The sequence below is a fragment of the Trichoderma virens genome, assembly GCF_000170995.1.
Source record: "Trichoderma virens Gv29-8 chromosome Unknown TRIVIscaffold_5, whole genome shotgun sequence".
NCBI lineage: Eukaryota > Fungi > Ascomycota > Sordariomycetes > Hypocreales > Hypocreaceae > Trichoderma > Trichoderma virens.
Genome location: NW_014013744.1, coordinates 1,912,850 through 1,934,272, shown reverse-complemented (window position 1 = coordinate 1,934,272; position 21,423 = coordinate 1,912,850). Strand labels below are relative to the sequence as shown.

Sequence of the window (21,423 nt, the reverse complement as noted above, 5' to 3'; positions counted from 1 at the left end):
GGATCAGCAGTCTTGGCTAGCGAGATGCCAGGCAACAGAATTCCTCAGATTCTCACTGGATGCAATTGGGGGCGCGTCGGCATGCGAAGAGAGCCGTGGCACTAGTGTCCACTTGCGAACTCATCCCGCGCGCCAAATCTCAGGCCATGGGCAACGTGGTGGCTAGTCCGAAGCCCAGCTTGATAGAGTGAAGACTTGTACGCGGACTTTGCTAGCCGCAGAGAGAGAGCACTCATACCAGCTCTCGCCTTGCTGCTAGCGCTTCTCGGCGCCTTGCAGAAAACCCGACTCTCTTCTTATCTAGCGTGGCGCCATGGTAGCAGAGATCAGAATCGATATACCATCTACCGCAAGCTCACCCAAACGACTACCTGTTTATCGACCACGAGCCATGAGTGTCTATTGTTCGCCCTTCTACAACCACCGAGTGGCTGAAATTGGGCTTGAGCAGTCAAAAGTCCGGTCTACTCGTACTCGTACACAATAATCCGCACAAGCTGACATTGGCCGATCCTTACCAGCTCTCGAGCTGCTAAAACAGTCAGGTGGAGATGCTTCCACAAAATTAATTCTGCTGCCTGATCGTCGCCGAGAGAGAGGAGGAGCAAGAGGAGGTCCGTCAATCAAAAACTCCGAATCACCGGGGTTCTTGCGTCGGCTAGCGCTGCAGCAGATGCTGGCTATTGGGTGGAGAAACAATGGACAATCCTGCATGCTTGCCAGATGTGAACAAGGAGGATTACATTATACCTGACAGCTGGATTAGAAGTGACCGATAGTGGGCGTGTTCGACCGCTCTCTGCTCTCTACCGCCCAAGTTACGCCTATCCATCTAGGAGTCCTGGGCTATCAAGCCACCAGCTGACAATATATCGATGTCGACGCTTTGGCACCCTGATTTGAGGAGAGCACGCGGTTACGCCGGACGACCCCAGCAACTGAAGTCACGCATGCATGTACATGAGCCAGCCGAATCAAGGGATCAGTTGTTACTGCCAGCACTTTCGGAATTGGCCCATCAAGCAGGTACAAGCTGCTTTTGCTTTTGTCCGTACTCTGCACAGGTGTCTCCACATGGCAGGCCTCCATCCGGATGGGTCTATTTACACGTTTTCATTGTATGGTATCAAAGCCAGATCCAACGGTGCTATCCAATGTCGTAGATCTCATCCAAATCAGTATAGTTGACAAAGCTGAGACGCTGTTGCAGTCTGACTGACAGGTTGAATCTGCGATTCACATCTGCAGAGATGGGAGGTTTGCAAGTTCAAATCGGCAAAACTTCCGATATGTAGTATCAATGCAGGAGTACCTACAATGGCCTTCCCTACCGCCTTTTCCAGACGCCATTCTTCAACTTGGCATCCATATACTTTGGAGTAGAACTTACCGCGCTGTCTCTAAACAGACTAAGCAATTTGAATATTCGACTAAAGCTACTTCACTTACACACAAGCCAGCATTTCGGCCTCGCCGTATTCGAATTTCAGCATCGTGATTGAAAATAGTGGCGACTAGCACACCTCTAGTACAAGTACAGTAATGCTAATTTGTTGCTTTAGAGCTGTTGTTTAGTGTTTTTACACTCATCATGGACGACAAAGTCTCTCGATGGTCAGATTTCTCTGGGGAATTCGTGGAGATGGCTCTGCTATTCCTGTCGACACACGCCACGCCTAAACTTGCCTCACCCTCCTCACTCGCCACCTTTGCTTAGCCGTCTCGCCGCTCCCCCACACGCCATGCTGCTAGCTTCATGTTAGACCGCCCGCTCTCGAAGCCATTCAGCTCCACGTTCTATCCTTGCCCGAGCCGGGGCATGAAGATAGACCCGCCTTGGGGACCTAGTTTGGACCAGTGGCAGCCGTGATAATGTTGATGCCTGCTATCAAAAAACTATTGCCAACACGAGACATGTGGTTAAGGATAGGCTTGGGGCACAGCACCCACATAGATGGCACTTGCATCGTGATGAAGGACATGTCGACTCTGTCACACCCCACAGGGCTTGCTGTACTAGGCGTTTATAGAGCACGCAACAAGGGGTGACAAGATCTAGCCCCCAAGACTCGGATCATGCTGCTGTGTGTTGAAACCGCCAAGGTGGTGAGCTATTGGATATAGTCTTTAGGCATCCAAATTCCCTACCTTGGCGTGCAGGTGGTCTGGATCCAGACTTTCCGAGTGGAATAGCCTCGTATGAGAGTCATCATGGGCACGACTAACACGCGCGAAACCATGGCGAGTTGTCCAGGAGGGGGCCGAAGATGGCATCAAGCAAGCGAGGTCGGAGGACATTACAGTTTGCTAATTTCATTCGAGTTTTACGTATGTCGGGAGATGAGCTGGCATCGCATCATCCTGTCTGTGTAGTCCTCTTCCAAGATCAATTCCCTGTTCCTCTTTCTAGTTGTACTCTGTTTGTGTATTACCAGAGATTTTGAAAATTTCAGAATAACCTTACGTTCTGGGTAATGAATCTTATGCTCAACTTATGTTCAACTAATCTTTATATTCTCGACATAGACTGGACTCGCGCTACTTCGATCTTATACCCGCATCGATTCAATAACCGAGTCGAAGAAGCAGATAAAGGACATTGTTTTCTTCACATCTCTCTCTTGGGATAGCCACTCTGCATCAGGGGCTATCATGGGGGCAAGGATGTGATGATGGATGTATTTTAGCTGTGCAGAGACGGTTTGCTGTGTGGAAAAATACGAGAAAGACTTTCAGGGGAAGATCTGACCGTTGTTGCATAGTGGACAGCTTTGCATTAATCTTTTGCAATTCTGCAAGAGCCACTGCACAAGTGATCGGTTAAATAACGCACTGTAAATTACCAGTAGATGCTTCATGCCATATATCTCCACCTGAAAGAGTACAGTAGCATATCTGTAAAAGCTATTATATAAGTGTCTGCATGTAGTCTTTGAAGCTTTACAAGATAGGGGATTGTCGTCTTGTTGTATATTTGTATGTTTTGCAAAGTAATTCTACATGACTCACACCAGGCCTACAAAGCCACACCTGTGTGATGCTTGCTAAAACATAATGTTTTCCTTATAGGGTAGTGTGTACAGCAGTTCTTCATACAGCTTTGTTCAGCTTCTCCCCCTCTCATGTGTTCGATCCATGCCTGCAGATAAGATAGATATACGCCTTGACTAATAGGAATGATAATATGATAAACATACGTTCTAGAACTAAGACTAGAGAAAATACGTCAGAGTATCTACCACCCTGCATTGCCTCTGACACTCGTAGTAAGTTCTATGCTCCTTGCTAGCCAGCCGCGCCAACACCGTGCATGAATCTGTGGACTCATCTGATGGCGCCGATATTATGGCATGCTTCCAGATCCAATATAGAGAGGGCATATCATACCTCTATAAAAATATTTGACAAGTAAACGCATTTCAATAATTTTGTCAAGAGCCGAGACAACCAGGGTCCTTGATATTATTGAGACTAAAACCGTCGATTAGTAGGCTTATATTAGCACCCGTATGTCATTTATGCAGGCAGCTTCACAAGCATATACTGTTCAAAGAACATTAAATCGACTCAAATTGTAGTTACATTAAATGCTGAACCACCGAGGTTACTTTCCCATATCACCCATCGAGTGAGTGAGACCATAATCATGAACACCTAAATAACCATCCCAAACAAAGGAGAGAAAAAATAATGAGCGACTTAGAGACAAAAGTAAACGATTATGCGCAATCAATCTCTGCAGAACCACAGGCAAACAACAGGCTTCTCATTCGGATTGCCAGTCCTCGTGGAATCCCATCCCACGTCCTTGATCGTCTTCTTCAACATGTCCTTATCCGCGCCGTTGACTTCCAGGCCTTTGTACCACTTGCCGCCTCCTCCGCTGACAACCTCGAAGCACTTGTTCTTCTTGGGCGTTGCGTTGGTGCAGCCAAAGCCCTTGAGCAGCTCGGCCATGGTGGTGTTGCACGGGATGTGCGCTGCCTTGAAGGGGATCTGTGCGGTGGGCGGAAGCTGCCAGGGAGGCGTGTTTGTCTTGAAGACGTGAGCTTTTGTGTGCTCAGCGGGAAAGAAGTAGTTGTAGCCCGGTTCGCAGCCCGTGCCTCCAGTTGTGTTCGTCATCTGGGCGGCCGGCATGGTTGGATCGATATTAGGATATGGCTGAGGCTGGCGAGGGAACATGTTTCCCGTGCCGTTGGGCTGGTAGGAAAACGTCTGCTGTGTGTAGAAGCCGCCTACCGGTCCCTGGGCGTGAGTATAGCCGGCTCCAGGCACGGCATACTGCGGGATCCCTTGAGCGGCGGCTAGAGGATAGTATCCATAAGTCATGTTAGGCCAACTGCTCTGCTGAGGCACCGTACCGAAGGTGTAGCCGGGCCCGCCAGCATGAGGAATGTATGCTTGGCCTTGGGCCGGCTGAGGGGCTCCGTACGGAGCAAAGGCGGGCCGGCCGGAGCCGGAGTCGCGGCCTGTCAGCGGATTCCAACCCCCAGACATTTCCGTAGTTAGTTGAAAGCTAGTGAGAGTAGAAGCTAACGAAAGGGTATATCAAACGGCCGAGGCTGCCAAGTATGAACCCAGCGTCCGACGTTGGGTTGGAAAGATGCTTGCCAATGTCCTGGGACGGGGCCAGAGTAGACCGGATTCCAGCCGGCGGGTGGGTTGACGAAAGATGGCGGCGCCGGGAAACTGGGCTGAGCGTGATGGTGATGACAATGGTAGTGCGGATATGGCTGAGTAGAGGGGTGAGGAAAGCGATGAGGGAGGGAGTGAGGGTGGAACTGGGGGCGAAGATGAGAATGGTGCAAAAGCAAGTAGGGAGAGAAGGCTGCTTCGCGGTTATTATAGCCTTGGAATGCTCCGATCGGGTGCTGTCTGTATGGTTCACGACGACGGCGAGCTCGAGATCTGGGAGAGACAAATTGATGAGCTGCTGGAGAATGAACTTGTATAGGAGTTAGCTTATACAGGCTTCGATAAAGGCGACTCAGAGACCATAAACCAACTGTGATTAACGAACGTACCGGGTGATGAACTAGGCTCAGGCGTAGCTTCGGCTTCTTGTTCTGTCTCAGCTTCAGGCTCAGCCTCAAACTCACGCCCCGTGTCTTCCTCCTCCTCCGCTTCGGAAGCCTGTTCCTCGCTCAGCTCAGACTCAACGCCAAGGTAGCCAACAAACTGCTCTGTGCTCCAAATAATTTGATCGTCGCTATTGTAAAACGCCCCCACGGTGATCAACGCCCGGAATGGAGAATCCTGACTGGCTTGAACTACTTGAGTGATAACGAGCTTAGTCGCGGGCGCCGGAAGCTGGCCAGGCGCGACGGGAATCGTCCTACGGGTCACGCGAGGAGCGTTGGGCATAGATGATGTGGTATACGCTGCGGCCGGTGGAACACGGCCAGCAGGGAGAAATGGAGCAGTTAAAGGCAAATGATTTTGTTCGCTTCTTCAAACGGATGAGCGTAGTTGTCTCTTGTTGAAGGCTAGAATAGAAGAGGAGAGGGTGCCCTATCCCTGATTCTTCGTCAGGAACTGTCTGTTAATGTACCTTTGGGTATGCCATGATTCACTTCGGTGACGGAACCCAAAGCTTGGTGGTGAACAAGCGAATTTTGTTTGATGCTAGAAACTGGTTTGTGCCCAGACAAGCTGGAGCTGTGCTGGCGGTGAATCACGGACAGGATGCCTGGTGGGCGTGGATGGGGTCGAATGCCCAACGATGCGAAGATGACAGGGAGACTACCCTTATCCAATCAGCCAGCAACAAGTAAAGTGCGTGCTTGCGCTCTCATTTGCCGCACAATGAGAGCCGTCATACGTGGATGCCACGTTGATGGGCATCCAGAGACGTGGCCGACCTGTTCCACAGCAAACCTGGGCTTCCCTCCCCCTCAGGTTGGGCACATACATATAACACGATAAAAATAACACCAAGACCAAGGCCGGGCTGTGGCCTGCAGACTGCACCTAGTTGACATCGCATAAATATTGTCTATTGGAGAAGCTGAATCAGTCTTCAGCCGAGGAGATGATCCACAGACGCATGCATGGCCCATCGGGAGATCCACAAGCGATGAAGAGCCTCACCAAGTCCTACCAAGGGACGACTTGGAATGTTCCTGCTTCGAATTCCCAAAACGAACCCGGCTCAATGGCTCCCTTCTCAGACTCCAGCAGCCGCACAAATGCCTCGGCACTGTCCACAGGATCCTTCTTCCCCTTGAAGTTGTTGAAAGCCGTCTTCGTGTGGCCCGGGCTAACACTCCAGAAAGTGATCTTTTCCCCACTGTCCTTGTAGTTGTCTTCGTTTATCTGATAATGCAGCGTCAGCATGTTCACCGCGGCCTTGCACACGCAGTAGTCGATCAGAGCCACGGGCGGAAGCTGTATGTGACGTTAGCAAACAGTTTGTACCAAAGCAAATAGCTGCCTCGCTTCGTGTTTGACCATAAAAACTCGCGTACCTCTCTGCTTGCTGTGCGACCGAGACTTCCTCTGGCGCTAGAGTTCATGATGACTCTTGGCCAGGAGCTCTTCCTCAGAAGGGGGACAAACGCCTTGGTCACGAGGATGTTGGATGTGACACAGCGGTTGAAGTTGAGGTTGGAGCAGTCCCTCAGCTCGGCAAGATCCTCAGTTTTGGGCAGCTGAAGACTTGCGGCATTGTTGATGAGCACTGGCAAGAAGATGACAATTTGCATAAGCGGAGTATTCTGCATATAAGGCATAAGTGGATATCTCGATATACATGTACTCACCGTCCAGCTTTCCATATCGCTGACCCAGAACCTCGACAGCTGTAGTGATGCTCTGGATATCCTCAATGTCAATCTGAATTGCATCCAGTTTGGATGAGATGCCCTGTTCTCGCAACTGATCGATTGCCTCGTAGCCAGTCACAAGCCTTCTGCAGCCCAGAATGATGGTGGAAGAAGGTATCCTGCGTGCGATGGCCTGGACGATGCCGAAGCCGATACCTCGATTTCCTCCCGTGATGAGAATAGTCGCCATGATGTGTTATCGACACTTGTGGTTGGCCAGAAGGATTGGATTGTTCTTTTTGTCTTGTTCTTTCTCAACGTCCATTCTGTCCAGCTTTTTATAATTTCTGCAGTGTGAGGATATACACGGCGCTCGAATGGACTTAGGATGCGTCTTGTGGTAGGAAAACCGTATTTCGCGGCAGTCGGAAATGTGTTGATACTGGAGCTGCTAAGTCCGGCCCGTATCAACTTGATGGCCTTCCTCTACTACATGTACCTACTCGTATAACAGCACAGATTCTGATTACTAACTACTGACAGGACAAGCAAGTGCTAGAAGACGAGTTTTGTTGCTCTATTTCCAGATTTTTATTGCGCATCAAACTCCTCAATTGGGACTGTGACTCAGATAAAACAGCAAGGCCTTGCTTCAGCTCCAGCTCCAGCAAGACGATCAAGACGATCAAGACAATGCATCAAAACGCACAAAGCATTCGCAATTCATGGATGTAGCTCTGCCTGCAACCCGTATTTCCTTCAAGACAAATCTTTACAGCTCGCCATGCCATTCCCCATAGAGATGAAAACATCATTTCGTCAAATGTCGTAACGCTCGTCCTCATCACTGTTTACTACTCTGACACTACCAACAGCCATCTTCTTGACGGGCTCGCTCTCCTTCTTCCGTTTCTGCTGTTGTTGCTGAAGTCTTCCAACCTCGGACACCAGGCCCTTGAGATAAACTTCGGCCTGCACTGTGGCGCTGTACGCAGCGGGCGTCCAGTTCCAAATGTTGCGCCTCTCGACATCTGCACCGGCGGCGAGTAATGTCCGTAGGCCCAAGAGGTTGCCGTTACCGCTCGCAAAGTGAAGAGCCGTGTTCCCCTCCGCATCTGCTCTCTGCACTGCCTCGTACGGTCCTCCGGGGACATATGTCAACAGAAGTTGCAGTATGGTGTCGTGGCCGCCGCCGCTGGCCTCCATGACCGCATCCCGGCCGCGAATATCTCTTCGTAGAATGCAGTCCGAGTCGTTTTCGCACAGCAAGTGAACGACCTCTGTGTGTCCGGCACCCGAGGCAAGCATAAGGGCAGTCTGGTGATTCTCGTTGAGGGCAGGACAAGGGTCTTCATGGCCGGCATCGAGGAGCACCTTGCAGACTTCCTTGTGGCCGAGAGAGGCGGCAAGATGCATGTTAGAGTTGGAGAGCCCAACTGGAGAGACGTCGGGGTTATGGAGAAGGGACGGATGGGACTTGAGGATGCGCTTCACCAGCAGGGCGTCGCCGGCGTGGATCGCACGCCGCAATCGAATCGAAGGCTCGATCCTGTGAAGACAAGATGGTGGTTAGCATCGGAGCATTTCCCTTTGCGTTGCGTTGCGTGGACGGCGCTTTTCTCTCTCGTTCTTACATGATGGATTCAAGTCTTCATGGCTGGAGACTTTACAATTCAAGCCGCATGCTGAGGCAGAAAAGAGAGAAGCAAAACACAGCAAGACGGGAATCAGGCGCCGTCTGACAGCAGCTGGCCTCCACGAGGAAGAGCTGCCAGGTGAACAAAGGCCAGAGAACTGAACTCGGCCTTGAACGGATGACGCCTCGTTTATGTTTATCAGCCGTCCAGAGCTGTACCCCGCTGTGTTCCACCGAGCATCCCCACTGTAACGTCCGCTAAGGTGGCGCTATAGGAGGCGCACAAATCGAGAAGAGTGAAACATTGAAGATGCATTCATGGATACATTTGAAGGGGGAAAATCCATTGGCCGACAATCCTTTGTCTTCAATGTTGTTAAAACTGTCCAGAACATTCTACCAACTTCTATATGGTAGATACAATAACAACATCGACTCTGGTTACTCCAGCCAATGGCACAGAGACACAATCATTGCTCCGTCTCATTCAGCTCATGGCTCAGTTTAACCGCCTCAGACTTGCCTGTGTCAAGCACAACAGCAGGGTCCTCCTCATTGCCCTTTCGTGAGACTTTGCTTCCTTTTTTCGTCTCGATGGTGGTCCTGCTCTCCAGTTAGTTCCGGGGCGGCCAGATGGGATGGTTGCTAAACACCAATGGTTACGACTTACTCTCCAGGATTCACTTCCTTCACTTTTCCCTCAGGTTGGCCTTGGCCCCAGTTCCAGCTCACCGTGTCTCCCTTTTCAGGAGCCTTTGGTTTGTCCCCGTTTCCCGCCTCTTTTCCATTTTGTTGACCCTTCTTTGACTCTTGCTCGTCTGAGGCTTCCTCCTCAGCCTCCTCGGCTTGCTTTTCCGTCCTGTCGTCGTCCTGTATCTCAGCGGCGCCATCCTCCGTTTCTCTCTTCTTGCTCTTCCCAGACTGGTCATCGTGTGCCTTTCGTTTTTCCCCTGCTTTTTCTCCCGTTGCCTCCTGTTCATCCTCCTCCTGTTGCTCTTCTTCCTCACCTTCAGCACCAGCGCCATTTGCCTCGCGCTTCTTGATAGGATCGTGGCCCCAGTTCTTGAGCGACGCGTACGATTTGGTCTTTTTCACTTCCTCAACAGGCTTTGCATTATTCGCCTTTTCTTCTTGAGCCAGGTGTCGTTTGCTGAGTAGGTTTCATCAGTCTCTGTAAATTCCCCAAGACAAGTGTCTCAAAGTGAGGGCATACCAGTAAGACACAACCTTCCTCATATGACTAACGTCATCGTCTGTGTATTTCTCTGGATCCTTGTCTGGGTTGGATTCAAGAATCTCAACAATCTTTCGACCGCTATCATGACCAATGGATTCTCCATTGCCGTCTTCTTTCGCCTGGCCGGCACTCGTAGAGTCATCGCCCTTTAGCCACTCTTTCAACTCTTTCGCCGTCATGTTGACGAGTTCGTTGAACTCCTGGATGATTTCCTTCTTGTCCTTCATTTTTGATGGCAATTGATCTCGTTTCAGCACTCTGGCCTTGTAAATTGTTCTTATTTTGTTTCGTTCTCTTTTGACACGTGATGCCGTTAAGAGGCGAATGAAGTCTGAATACACTAAGGAGGGATACTCCCGTCCTTTTACATTGCCAAGCTCATTGTGTCTTTAGAGTTTCTTCAGAAGGACGCTTTCGGCATTTGCGTCATGGATCATCACCAAGATCGAAAGGTCAAAAGCCTCGCAAAAAGTCTAGTGTGGTGTGAACTAAAGAATCGAGATGGCATCACAGACTCTGTATTAAGCTTTGAAAGAGGCGTAGATTTAGTGCCATCAACGCCAATTAGTCTGGAGCAAATTTGGGGAGGAACACCGCTGACGTAGAATAATGGGCAATGGCGCCCCTGTCAGTTCATTTGACCGGCCGTTGTCGGTGAGATAATTGCATGAGCCGGGTAGCAAGAGATCAGTGTCTATTCCGTAATATGGTACTTCAACTTCAGCCAATATGACCCCTTGTTAAAGGGACACTTTTACAAGATCAGTGGATTAAAATCCCGGGACTCAAAGATTTCTTCGCTTTCATATACCCCATAATCCACAATACAATAATACATAATCACTTCACATCTTCTTCCGAGATGAAAACGTGCCAACACTTAGCTACCCTGCAATGATATTTGGAGTAACTACCTGTAGCTCTGGGGACCTGGATTTTGTCGAAATATATCAGACCTACTGAGAAAATTGGCTGCTACCGGCTGTGAGGAGCGGTAACTGGAATCGTGTAATGATTCCAGGCTCTTGGGTTGCATATAGAACATTTCGGTAAAGCGAAACCAGTTCAGAACCGCCGGATTGACAATTTCTGTTTTGCGGGAATTCCTCGACGTGTTCATTTTGCATAGCAGAATAACAGAATAAACCAATTATTTTTCACAGAACAATAAATCACACATCATAAACTCATACATGATCCAATATCCACAATCTTCCTCCCGGCTCACGCCTTAATGGCCGACGCCTTGATAGCTCTCACCTTGAGCACCGCTGAATCTTTATTCAAGCCGTTAAAGTCATGTGCATCCAAACATGCCTGCCGACTCAATAATACGGCTGGCTTGGTCCTCTCCTTCATCTCCGCCTCATAATTAGAAACAGCCAGAGCTCCGGTCTTGTCGCCCGCATACACCGCCTTGATCTCGCCCCACAGATGCCAGGCGTCCAGAATGCCGTGGTTGCCAGCCTCGCCGCGGTACATGACCATGGCATGTGCGGCGTCACCCACGAGAGTCACTCGGCCGTCGTGATTGTTCCAGTCTTGGCAGGGCCAGTCTTGCAGGACGAGGTGGAGGGTGGGCGAAGATACGGGAATGGCCTGTATGGTGTTGTACAGATCAGGGTGGAAACCGTCAACCAGGCGCTTCATCAGGGCGATGCGGTCCTGGTTTGCCTCCGGGATGACTTCGTCCCTGTCTTTGTCCATCCATGAGAGCATAACTTGCACGCGGAAGCGTTCGTTGGCAGTCCCTGCTGTGCCATTCACCTCTGGCGTCTCGAGCATAGAGATCCAGAGGAAGACGCCCGTCGTTGGGTGGCTGCCCTGGAAGAGCAGTGGATCGATGCTTCGGAGCGGCGCGACCTGCTCGGGAGTAAAGTCGGCAGAAGCGCCAATCATCTTGACGGGCAACAGGTAGTTCTGATGGGCGTCTGGCACGAGGAACTTTCTCGTCTGAGAGTTGCTGCCCTCGGCGCCAACGAGCATTCTCCCCTGGGCCTCACTTCCGTCTGCAAAGATGGCCGTGACCCCATCGCTAGCATTATCGGACACTTGGATGTCTGCCAGCTTCTTGTTCCAGTGGACTTTCTCCGCGACTCCCTTGAGCAAGACTTTTCGAAATTTTTCGCGGTTCACGCGACGACGGTGGTTGGGAGGGATCTTGAACTTGGCCTCTTTCGTCTCAAGATTGATGAACATGAAGTTGCCATTGTCGTTGCGACCGATCTCTGGATCAACCTGGACACCGTCTATGGCATCAAGGGTCTCCTGGTCAAGAATTTGTTTCAAGTACTCCAACACCCAGTGTAAGGTGATGGCATATCCTTGCCCGCGGGCATCGATGTTCTCGTCGCGCTCGTAGATTTCAAAGGGAATGTTGGCCTATAGAAGAGAACCAAGCGGGTTTAGAATTAGCACATGTTGGGTCCAAAGAAAGAGAAGATGTCATTGATGTGCCTTTTTGAGCCCGTGTGCTAACGTCAAGCCCACGACGCCAGCGCCAACGATTAACACGGGTTTATTGCTGGCGCTCATGTTGGATGGAATAACGCTTGAAGTGATAATAGTTGCTGGGTAGCTAGCTGCCTTTTGAAAATTAATCTTATTCCTTATTTTTCTGAAAAGCGTCTTCTATGGTTGCGCTTTTAAAGCTATTCTCTCTGCCCCTCATAGCATCATGATGGAGCAAGGGTGTGTTGGTGGTTCTACTTCTACTGCTACTGTGCGGCGGATTCTAGCCATGGCTTTTGTCCCATCCGCTGGTTCTTCAGGGGGTCGCTCTTCTCCAACCAAATGGGGAGATACTAGTCTAGTAGAGCTTGGGAGTAGGAAATATTGAATGGGATCAGTAAGATTGAAAACCGTGCTCGTACCGTACCAATTTCTCCACGAATTGTGGAACCACAACTCATCTTCCGCTGGTCTTAGGGGGCCGGGTTTTCGCGGCAAGTTTTCCTACTCTGCAATGCAGATGGAGAGATACTTTATCGAATGAGACGAGTATGCTCTCAAATATTGCTTCATCGTATTGCAGTGATGGTACAGATCATTCGGTGATCTTTTGTTTGTAACATTGCATGAACATGGGCCAACAACCACTTCGGCCAGCCGCGCAAACCACAACTTTCCCATCTGCCCATCGACTATTGTTCCTTGTCTCTCGCTGGCATGGTCCTTTTCTAGCAGGCGGTGAGTCCCACCGCGCAGCTGTCGATTTATTAGCTGATGCCGGACCACGCCGCGGATCTGATCTGTTAGTGCCACATGGCTGAGCCAGGTTCAGGTAGTTTGATGGGTTGGAAATCGCGCAGTTTGGTGAAGGTTGGGGGCTGTTTAAGCTGGCCAATCGATATGAGCCCCTTGATTCCATGCCGCAACAGCTGACTAGGCCCTCTACCTACCCGGAATTCATGTAAGTATTGACGCGAATCACAGACTCAATACGTGAACAACAGGTAAAATTCGTATTTCGTATTGTTTGTAGCTTGATTCAGCGAGGTTCAACAAGGTAAACATAAGACTTTGTTGGCTGATAAAAAGGTTTCACGAACAGACACGGGGGACACATAGTTTTGTTAAAGAATATTAGTAGGATGCAAAATTGGGCATAGACTTGGATTTTTTTTTTTTTTCTTTTCTTTTTTTGAATGCTTCATACAGGCTACTATTCTGATTAAATCTTCCAAGGTCACAGATTCTCTGAAATAACAACCAAGACCGGGCACCACCAAATCCTGGCAAGGAGACATCCGACGCTGAGTATAGTACTCCTAGAAACCGTGCGGCAGACCCTACGTCTACGACAGCTTCCAACGCAGAGATACCTTTTATTTAATGAGACTACTGTAGTTAGGTAAGTACACGCTTCTTTGATTATACTACCTATATTTTCATTATTTTCTGTTACTTTCACCACTATCGCTACCATCCGCTACTCTCTCTACTTTCTTCTAGTCTCTGCTACTATTTATTGTTATCTGCATATGTCCCTCTAGTATCGTTACTTTCCTCTAGTATCTGATATTATCCATGTTTTGATAAAGGTAGATATAGCACTTTAAATTTGGAGACACAGAATAGTGATCTAGGCAGCTCTTCTGCAGCTAACTGGCCCATGGCGTCATGACAACATATTGCATACTACCTTTTACCCAAGTTATCTACTTCATCCCCAGCACATCCAGCTATCATTACTCCGTCAACATATCCAGTCATTCAAAAAACTACGTAGTCCGCTAAACTCCCTCTAGTATAGCATGCGTTGTCGTGCGGCGCGGTATGCAGCAAGATCTAGGCAGATACTGGTGCTATGATGCTACTGGATCCAGTCCCACAGCTTACGATATGTACGACTATGAGAAAAGAAATGCAAGAAAAGGGAGATGGGGGAAATTGAGCAAACATTACACCATTATAGTCTCAAGAAAGGTATGAGAGGAGACGCAAAGACGGTGTAAGCGACTTAACCGACTGCAAGTCAGGCTATAGTAGTAAGTTTCCACCAATTCCCCTTCAAGGTAGCGATTATACACATGCCTGCATAAGACATACCTTGAAAAGAAACATATTTTACTTATAAAATTAATACAAGGTGTACCTTGATTCCACATCCTTTGCAAACGTCAAGAGTTGTGTGCTTACCAGCCAACCGGCAAGCAGCCTGTAAGCCTAGTAGATTTCCACCAATTCCCCAAGACCGTGACTCGCTACATACTCCCAGATTAGTGGGATAAGCAGGCCCGCCATGTCCCTTTGTCCTGTCCACCAACAGAAGGCGGTTGAGCGTCTGGAGATGCGCGGGCGGGAGAGCGTTGATCCAAACCGCGGATTCAACGGGCTTGGGAAACCGCGGAAAAGTGCCGGCGGATCGAGTACGCGGCATGTGTCACCAACTATGGGGTCGATATTAATAACCTCCGATCAAGGCTGCCGCAGCCGCTAAAGCTGGGGCTGGGGCTGGAGCTGGAGCTGGAGCTGGAGCTGGACCTGAGATCTTCGCGAGCTATAGAATCACCAGTTTTCCCCTTCTTCCTCTGGCCACCCACAGCTGCCTACGAGCGAAAACCAGAGACAGAAGAAAAATCATCCGACATGTCGTCCGACGAAAAGCACGAGGCTCTCCAGCCCCTCCACCCCTCCATGGCCGGCAAGCTGGACCCCGCCTTCGAGAAGCTCTACAACGACAACGTCGCTACCAAGCCGCTCAAGCCAATCGACCTGGGGGCGCTGCGAGGCAATTACTCGCTGCTCTACAGCTACGGAACGGCTGCGGCGCCGGAGGTTGGACGCATCTACGACGACGTGATCCCGCTTGCCGACGGGTCGCAGCTGGAGGTGCGCGTCTACGAGCCCGAGAGCCCAGGTCCGTGGCCAGTGCATGTCGACTTCCACGGAGGCGGCTGGGGCTTGGGTGATCTGGATACGGAGAGTCACATTTGCAAGCACTACTGCAAAAAGGGCGGCGTGGCCGTCATCGACGTGGCCTACCGCCTTGTGCCTGAGTTTGCCTATCCTACAGGCGTCACGGACAGCTTCGCCGCTCTTGAGTATGTCCACAAGCAGGGCGCGGCCAAGTTCAACATCCGCCCAGACAGCATCTCGGTCGGCGGCGTGTCAGCAGGCGGTTTCATTGCGCTGGCTGTGGCACATCTGGCCCGCGATGCTGGCATTCCGCTGCGGTTGGTAGCTGCGGGCACGCCCGTTGTTGATGACATCTCGCAGTATGCCACGGCCGCCGACTCCCCCTGGCCATCGATGCAAGAGAACGAGTTCGCACCGACACTCAACTGGGCACGCCTTGCTTGGTTCGACAAGCTGAAGTTGTCGACGCTGCCCACCGAGCCCGAGGCACACAAAGCCGCCAAGGAGCGAATCGGCTGGCAAAACAACCTGTTCAAGGCACCAAACTTCAAGGGCCTGGCTCGCACGCTCATCTACACTGCCTCGGCCGATCCGCTGAGGGACGAGGGCGAGAAATATGCACAACTGTTGGTCGAGAATGGGGTCGAGGTAACGCAGCGGCGCTTCCCCGGAGTTCCGCACCCATTCATGCACATGGACGAGGCGTTGTGGCAAGGGAGAGAGTTCATTGACAACACGGCTAGGGAGATTCGGATGGCGCACTCTGACTCGTGAGGGAGGGCGGAGACGCATCCATTTCAAATCAGCACTGGTGCTGTACGAGTACAAACGCGAATACTGTACTGTACAGGCATATCTGCTTTGAAAGCATTCTTCCGGCGCGTATGGTCGTGTTGGAGGCTGTTGAGTGGAACTGACGACGCATCTCTTACCGCTCTCTTGTCTAGTCATGTTGACCTTTTGCATCTTGTCCTTGTTTCCTCCATGTCTCCTTCTAAGAGCAAGCGATCTATCCTAACGTACATATCATGATGATGAGAAAAATAGACACTACCTTACCTATCTAGAGCAGGCTCTTTTCTCTTGACCACTGACTAATATGAAGCATCACCGATCAGATTACCAACCTAGCACCCAGCATGGGTAAAAGACGTACCCGGGGACTTCTAGCAAGCGTACATGCATATTACAGGTACAAGCACATGCACCTTGCACTGGTACTCTCCATAATTGTCGTTGCGTTGCATTGGCCCCGATGGGACGAAACCGTCACCTGTCGTCTCCGCCGAGGTCCAACATGACATGCCGCTTGTAGGTAGTGCAGGTACCGCACTCTCTCACACTCTCACACTCTCTCACACACACTCGCTCGCAGTCACACCCCTTCGGATCCTAATCCTCCTCTGTTTGTCCACAAACCGGTTTCATCGGGGCAAATTGTGACCTGACATGTGCCAGAAGGAGAGCCGAATTGGGTGCTTATGCCGGCCCTCGTACCACCAAAACCGGTGCAACGCAGCAACAGTGTCCATGTTTGTTGTGCATTGCATGCCAACATTAGTAATTAAAACCGTGTGAATGCGACCCTTGCCTGTGAGCACAAGGCCATCCTTCGAATCAAGTCATCCCAGCCAGGAACCCACTCCCCACTAGGAGCAGGATCCCATCCCATGCCGGAGCGAGATGAGCCGAGCAAGGGCTCAGAATTTTCTCTTTTTTCTTTTCTCTTCTTTTTTTTCTTTGGAGTGGATAGATAGGCCTGTTAGAGTACTACTAGTAGTACCTGCGGGTCGCCTTGATTCGTTCAAGTGCAGGTACAAGTAGGTATGGGTAGAAAGCATAAGCATGACAAGTGCTATACTTGTACTGTACAGATACCGGGAGTACGATGATTGTACGAGTACTGTACGAGTACGCAGTGCTTGACGAACGCTGCGTGGGTGATGGATTATCATTGCCGTGTTGAGCGGTGTTGGGTCGTTGACTTGCACATGATGGCTCAGTCAAAACGGGAGCGCGATTCATGCCCGCCAGATACACTTCTTGACAGCTCGGCAAGGCCCGTATTGGAGGTTGACGCCACGAGTACCGACCGGTTCCTTGCTGTGTGTTTCGTTGCGTCGTCGGTCTAGCGCCAGGAACTGCCACTGCCCGTCTCAGGTCGACTTGTCCTGACGGAACCCCCTCTTTCTCGCCCACAGCAGCAAGCTTACCCATCAGTGCTCGTACGAGCACAGTATTAATCCAAATATACTCGTCCCTGTCTGGTGGCCGCGCCTATCGTTCGAAAGATGCCTTGCTGCTAGTCAAGCCCGTCCCCGCCTCTCAAATCTCTGGTGCCGGTCCTGACTAGGGTCTTGGCCAATTGTGACAATGCAGTCTAGCTGGGATATCGGGGATCTAGCGCATCCCTTTTTAGGCGTAGCAACAGGCGTTTGTCTTGCTTTGGCGTGGCGCATCATGCGGCGATGCAGTGAGGGCAGGGAGATAAGGCGAGGATGGATGACCGCCTCCTTTAGCGAGGGCGCTGCTGGCTGTTGGCTGCAGAGAGAAGGGCGTTTTGCCCGCATTTGACGTCCTCGTGCAGGTACTATTTACGAGTCTGTGCTGGGAGACAACAGGAACAGAGGCGGGAAAAGTTGGCCGACGATGGAGCTGGCAGGATGCATTCCATTCCGGCTGCATACTGTAGTACTCGCGCACGGTGTTTCAAACGCCCACCAAGTTGATGCTCCGCCCGGTGATTTGCAGCTGTCGAGGCTTTGAAACCCGCAGATGGTACTGAGGGGCGAGCAAAGGGATCTGCATCTTAGGCCCCCAAATTCTGCAGCGCCGGCCGTCTGTGGCTCTGATTAGCGAGCAGGCGTGGTAGAGTCAAGTACTGAGCTACAACAGGTACTAACACCTACTAAGGATGGCATAGGATAGACGGGCAAACGGGATACCGTACGGAGAAGATGGGAATAATGGATTGACGGAATCTGCTCGGCAAAGGAACATTCCAAACGCACTGAGAGAAAACGAAACGGTGCAACGGGGCTAGGCCAAGTAGCACGACCGGCCCCTCTCTCCGGCCGACACGAAAGGTGCGAGTACTCGTACGGAATAGAGGCAGAGCAGTAAAGTACCGGTACAGACGGTTGGGTGTACTCGTACATGTACTCTACATGTAACCGTTCCTACAGCTATCAATCTAATGGTACCTAATACGTGGCTAAAACGAGATGCGTGCATTACAGACTTGCGCATCGCATCGCATCGCATCGCAGTCATCAACTGTCAGTCCCGAATCGACGGGATCAGTGTGTTGCGAGACAGCCACGGTAAGCATCCATGCGCTTTGCCGACCCCCCTCTTTGGCTACGGCTAATAATCCTTTTGAGTCTTGGCCCGATCTCTATGATCTATTAGGTAGGTAGGTATGGAGGTACTCGAAAGAGCGAAAGACGGTATGGGTAATACGGAGTAGATGGAAGCGAATTTGATCTCAAGATGCTAATACTCGTACAGCACGGCATCGTATCAATATATCAGGTACGTACCAAGGTAATTGGTATGTACAGTACCTACCGACCTGCCAATATCGACTCGGGCCAAGTACCTATAGCACCAAATGGAGAATGTCTCTTGTTTCGGAGACGGCGATGGCGGCTTTGATCCCTATTGACCGATCTCCCCACCCCTCTCCGCTGTGGTTATGTTGTTGGTACCTGTATTCCCACGGACGGACAATCTTCTCGTCAACCTGTCCTCAGATGACAGCACCAGCAGCTTCCAGTTAGCACTTTAGTACCAACCGTTGAATGGATGGATGTTTTGCGACCTTGTTCGCCCTGGTGCTTACAGGGGCAGCTCGGGGTTTCTGGAGGCCCTGCTAGCACCTCTCACTCGCTAAACGACGCAAACAAGGCAGTCCCAATGCCTGCTGGCTGACAAGTGAGGTGGTGTCTGCAAGCATCAGCATCTGGAGAGCGCGTACCGGTACTTGCACACACGAGCCGAGTCCTCAGGGTTGCACTGGCTTGGGACGCTACAAGCTGCCCCGTAGCACCAACAACCAAAGATCCAGGATCCATTGGCGCCCCCAAGAGAGACCCCCGCTGCAGCCAGATCGGCGCCGCCTGGAGGTGCAAGTACATGTACCCGTGCCACTATCTACCGGGGTCCGCCCCGTCCTTGTACAAGTATTCCCGAGTCCTGCTCGGTTTCCCTCTTGATGCTACCGCTCTTGTAGAACCAACCAGGCTGCGTCGCCAAAAGGGCTCCCCCCCGATCGTCGCCCCGTCCTCGACAAGCCCTTTGATCCTATTGAAGCTCGACCTCGCCATGAGAAGCAGAGGCCTTGAAGACGATATTTGCACTCTTGCCGCGCCCATTTTATCTAAGAGAAACCTCCTTTAGCCTTACCCGCTTTGCACGGGCAGACGAGTGATTTCGAGGCGGCAAAAACTGGGGCCTGGAAGCTCAACCAAACCCGTATTACCACCACCAACCCGTTGGAACTCGCTTTTTGGGGAATCGTTTGTGTGCGTGTCCTGGAAACTGTCCACGAACAAGGCCAGGACTTAGGTGAGAGAGCTGTGAGAGCGAGTAGAGGGGGAGAAGGAAACGAGAGAGAGGAAAGAGGAAGACAAAACAGGACAGGACCGAAACGCTACATCCCGCAGCATCGCCATGGGCTCCGACAGCCGTCCTGTATGCCATCGCTGTGCCCAGATCAAACAGGCCTGCGATGGCAGCGTGCCGTGTGCGCGGTGCCTGCGCCTGAGCCTTCCCTGTCGGCCACGCGACTCCAGCAGCTCAGCCAACCAACAGGTGGGTGATCTGCCCAAGGCACGCATCCGGAGGGTGCAGACAGGGTGCCTCATGTGCAAGCGCCGCAAGAAGAAATGCGACGAGACGAAACCGCGATGCGGCGACTGCAGGCGCCTGTGCCTCGACTGCGCGTGGCCTCCCGAGCGTCCCAAGGACAAGCCCGTGGGTGCAACCGTCGCTGTGGGTGCTGCGGCATCCATGGCGGCCGAGGCTGCCGCTCCTAGAGATATGCCCACAAAGGAGGAATCCATCGCCGTCGATGGCATCGCCGACGGAACCACCGAGCTCATCATCCGAGGCGGTAACAGCCCAGCCTTGAGTTCTTCCAGCAGCAGCAGCTCCAGCAGCGCCAGCGCCAGCCACTATTCGCTGGATCATCACTTTGGAAGTCTGCCGCTGGCATCATCGTCCACCAATGATTTAATCGAACTACCCACCGACAGATCTGCCTGGGATCAGCATGGCTCGTCCCCAGTGGGCTGGCACGAGTCCATAACGCCAATAAGCTACGACAGCCCTCGATCAGATTCACACGACTCACTCACTGTATCACCCATGACATCCATGTCGTCTCTATCTATCTATAACCCGCAGTTGCTGCCGCAGCTGACGTCCTCCCACGACAGGGCTTTGCTCAACCACTACATCACCATTGTGTCGTCTCTGCTGTCCCGTCGCATGTCTACCTCTAACCCCTACAACGGCTACCTGCTCCCCATCGCTCGGTCCAATGGCCTCGTCATGCACTGCATCCTGGCCCTTTCTGCGAACCACTGGCGCAAATTGCAACCTCAACTGGCTGACAGGGGTATATACCACCAGAGCAAAGCGACGCAGTCTCTGGCCAGGCTCCTACCACATGTGGATAGATCTAATGCCGACATTGCCCTTGTTAGCAGCCTGCTGCTATGCATGACGGAGCTGTTTGATGGCACCAGCGAAGGGTGGCGGCTCCATCTAAAGGGCGCCAAGAGGCTGCTGACAGCATTAATGAACCAGCAGCAGGGTGATCGTATGAATGGCCACAACAAGTTTCTTGTGCGGCTTGCACGGTTCCTCGATTCCGCTGCTACGACGTCAACCTGCAAGCCCCCGCTTATGGGTGAAGATGAAAGGGAGGCGGCCACGCTGGATCGGCTGACGGCCTCCCCTGATGATGAAGACTCGGCCATTTACGGCATCCCTAAAGAGCTGTTCCATCTGGTCGACGTGGTCAACTCGCTTGCAGACAAGCGGAAAACCCGAGTTGATCGCGTTTCAGAGGCCATCTTTCGCAAAGAAGCCTCACAAATCGAAGAACGTATCAACCACTGGTCGTATGAATACGGCGGCCTGCCACGAGCAGCTTGGACTGCCAATGTAACCAACAACGACGATGTTGTGCACGCAACCATGGCCTACGAGTATGCTATCAGGCTTCGCCTCCACCAAATTGTTGAAGGCTACGACGTGAATGATGCCAGAGTTGTTACCAACGTCGAGGGCATTTTAGAGTCGGTGCAAAAGATTCGCTATGGCAGCGCTTTGGAACCCTGTCTCATGTACCCCTTGGTCATGGCTGGGGGTGCATGCTGGACTATGGAGCAACGTGTTGTCATTCAGGACCGCCT

The 21,423-nt window shown here is 51.5% G+C and overlaps 6 protein-coding genes across 6 annotated transcripts; 1 reads left to right on the top strand and 5 right to left on the bottom strand.

Moving 5' to 3' along the window:
• Positions 1-3,729: 3,729 nt before the first annotated feature.
• Positions 3,730-5,364, bottom strand: TRIVIDRAFT_190717 (uncharacterized protein; the record flags this gene model as incomplete). Its single annotated transcript, XM_014102528.1, has 3 exons — positions 3,730-4,516; positions 5,021-5,066; positions 5,100-5,364. The coding sequence occupies 3 exons, from the start codon at positions 5,362-5,364 to the stop codon at positions 3,730-3,732; spliced, it is 1,098 nt and encodes a 365-aa protein (XP_013958003.1).
• Positions 5,365-6,096: 732 nt separating this feature from the next.
• On the bottom strand, positions 6,097-7,014 carry TRIVIDRAFT_57953 (uncharacterized protein; the record flags this gene model as incomplete). Its single annotated transcript, XM_014102527.1, has 3 exons — positions 6,097-6,387; positions 6,468-6,679; positions 6,762-7,014. 3 exons carry the CDS (start codon positions 7,012-7,014, stop codon positions 6,097-6,099), a joined length of 756 nt encoding a protein of 251 aa, XP_013958002.1.
• A 569-nt stretch (positions 7,015-7,583) lies between these two features.
• On the bottom strand, positions 7,584-8,315 carry TRIVIDRAFT_45589 (uncharacterized protein; the record flags this gene model as incomplete). The annotated part of the gene is made up of 1 exon (XM_014102526.1): positions 7,584-8,315. A coding segment is annotated over one exon (732 nt), but the record flags the coding sequence as incomplete, so codon positions are not given.
• Positions 8,316-8,870: 555 nt separating this feature from the next.
• TRIVIDRAFT_57952 (uncharacterized protein) lies at positions 8,871-9,864 on the bottom strand (the record flags this gene model as incomplete). The annotated part of the gene is made up of 3 exons (XM_014102525.1): positions 8,871-9,003; positions 9,071-9,550; positions 9,614-9,864. The coding sequence occupies 3 exons, from the start codon at positions 9,862-9,864 to the stop codon at positions 8,871-8,873; spliced, it is 864 nt and encodes a 287-aa protein (XP_013958000.1).
• Positions 9,865-10,861: 997 nt separating this feature from the next.
• TRIVIDRAFT_190714 (uncharacterized protein) lies at positions 10,862-12,172 on the bottom strand (the record flags this gene model as incomplete). The annotated part of the gene is made up of 2 exons (XM_014102524.1): positions 10,862-12,019; positions 12,095-12,172. The coding sequence occupies 2 exons, from the start codon at positions 12,170-12,172 to the stop codon at positions 10,862-10,864; spliced, it is 1,236 nt and encodes a 411-aa protein (XP_013957999.1).
• A 2,556-nt stretch (positions 12,173-14,728) lies between these two features.
• TRIVIDRAFT_113192 (uncharacterized protein) lies at positions 14,729-21,040 on the top strand (the record flags this gene model as incomplete). Its single annotated transcript, XM_014102523.1, has 2 exons — positions 14,729-15,768; positions 19,924-21,040. Coding segments are annotated over 2 exons (2,157 nt in total), but the record flags the coding sequence as incomplete, so codon positions are not given.
• Between the last annotated feature and the right edge of the window lie 383 nt (positions 21,041-21,423).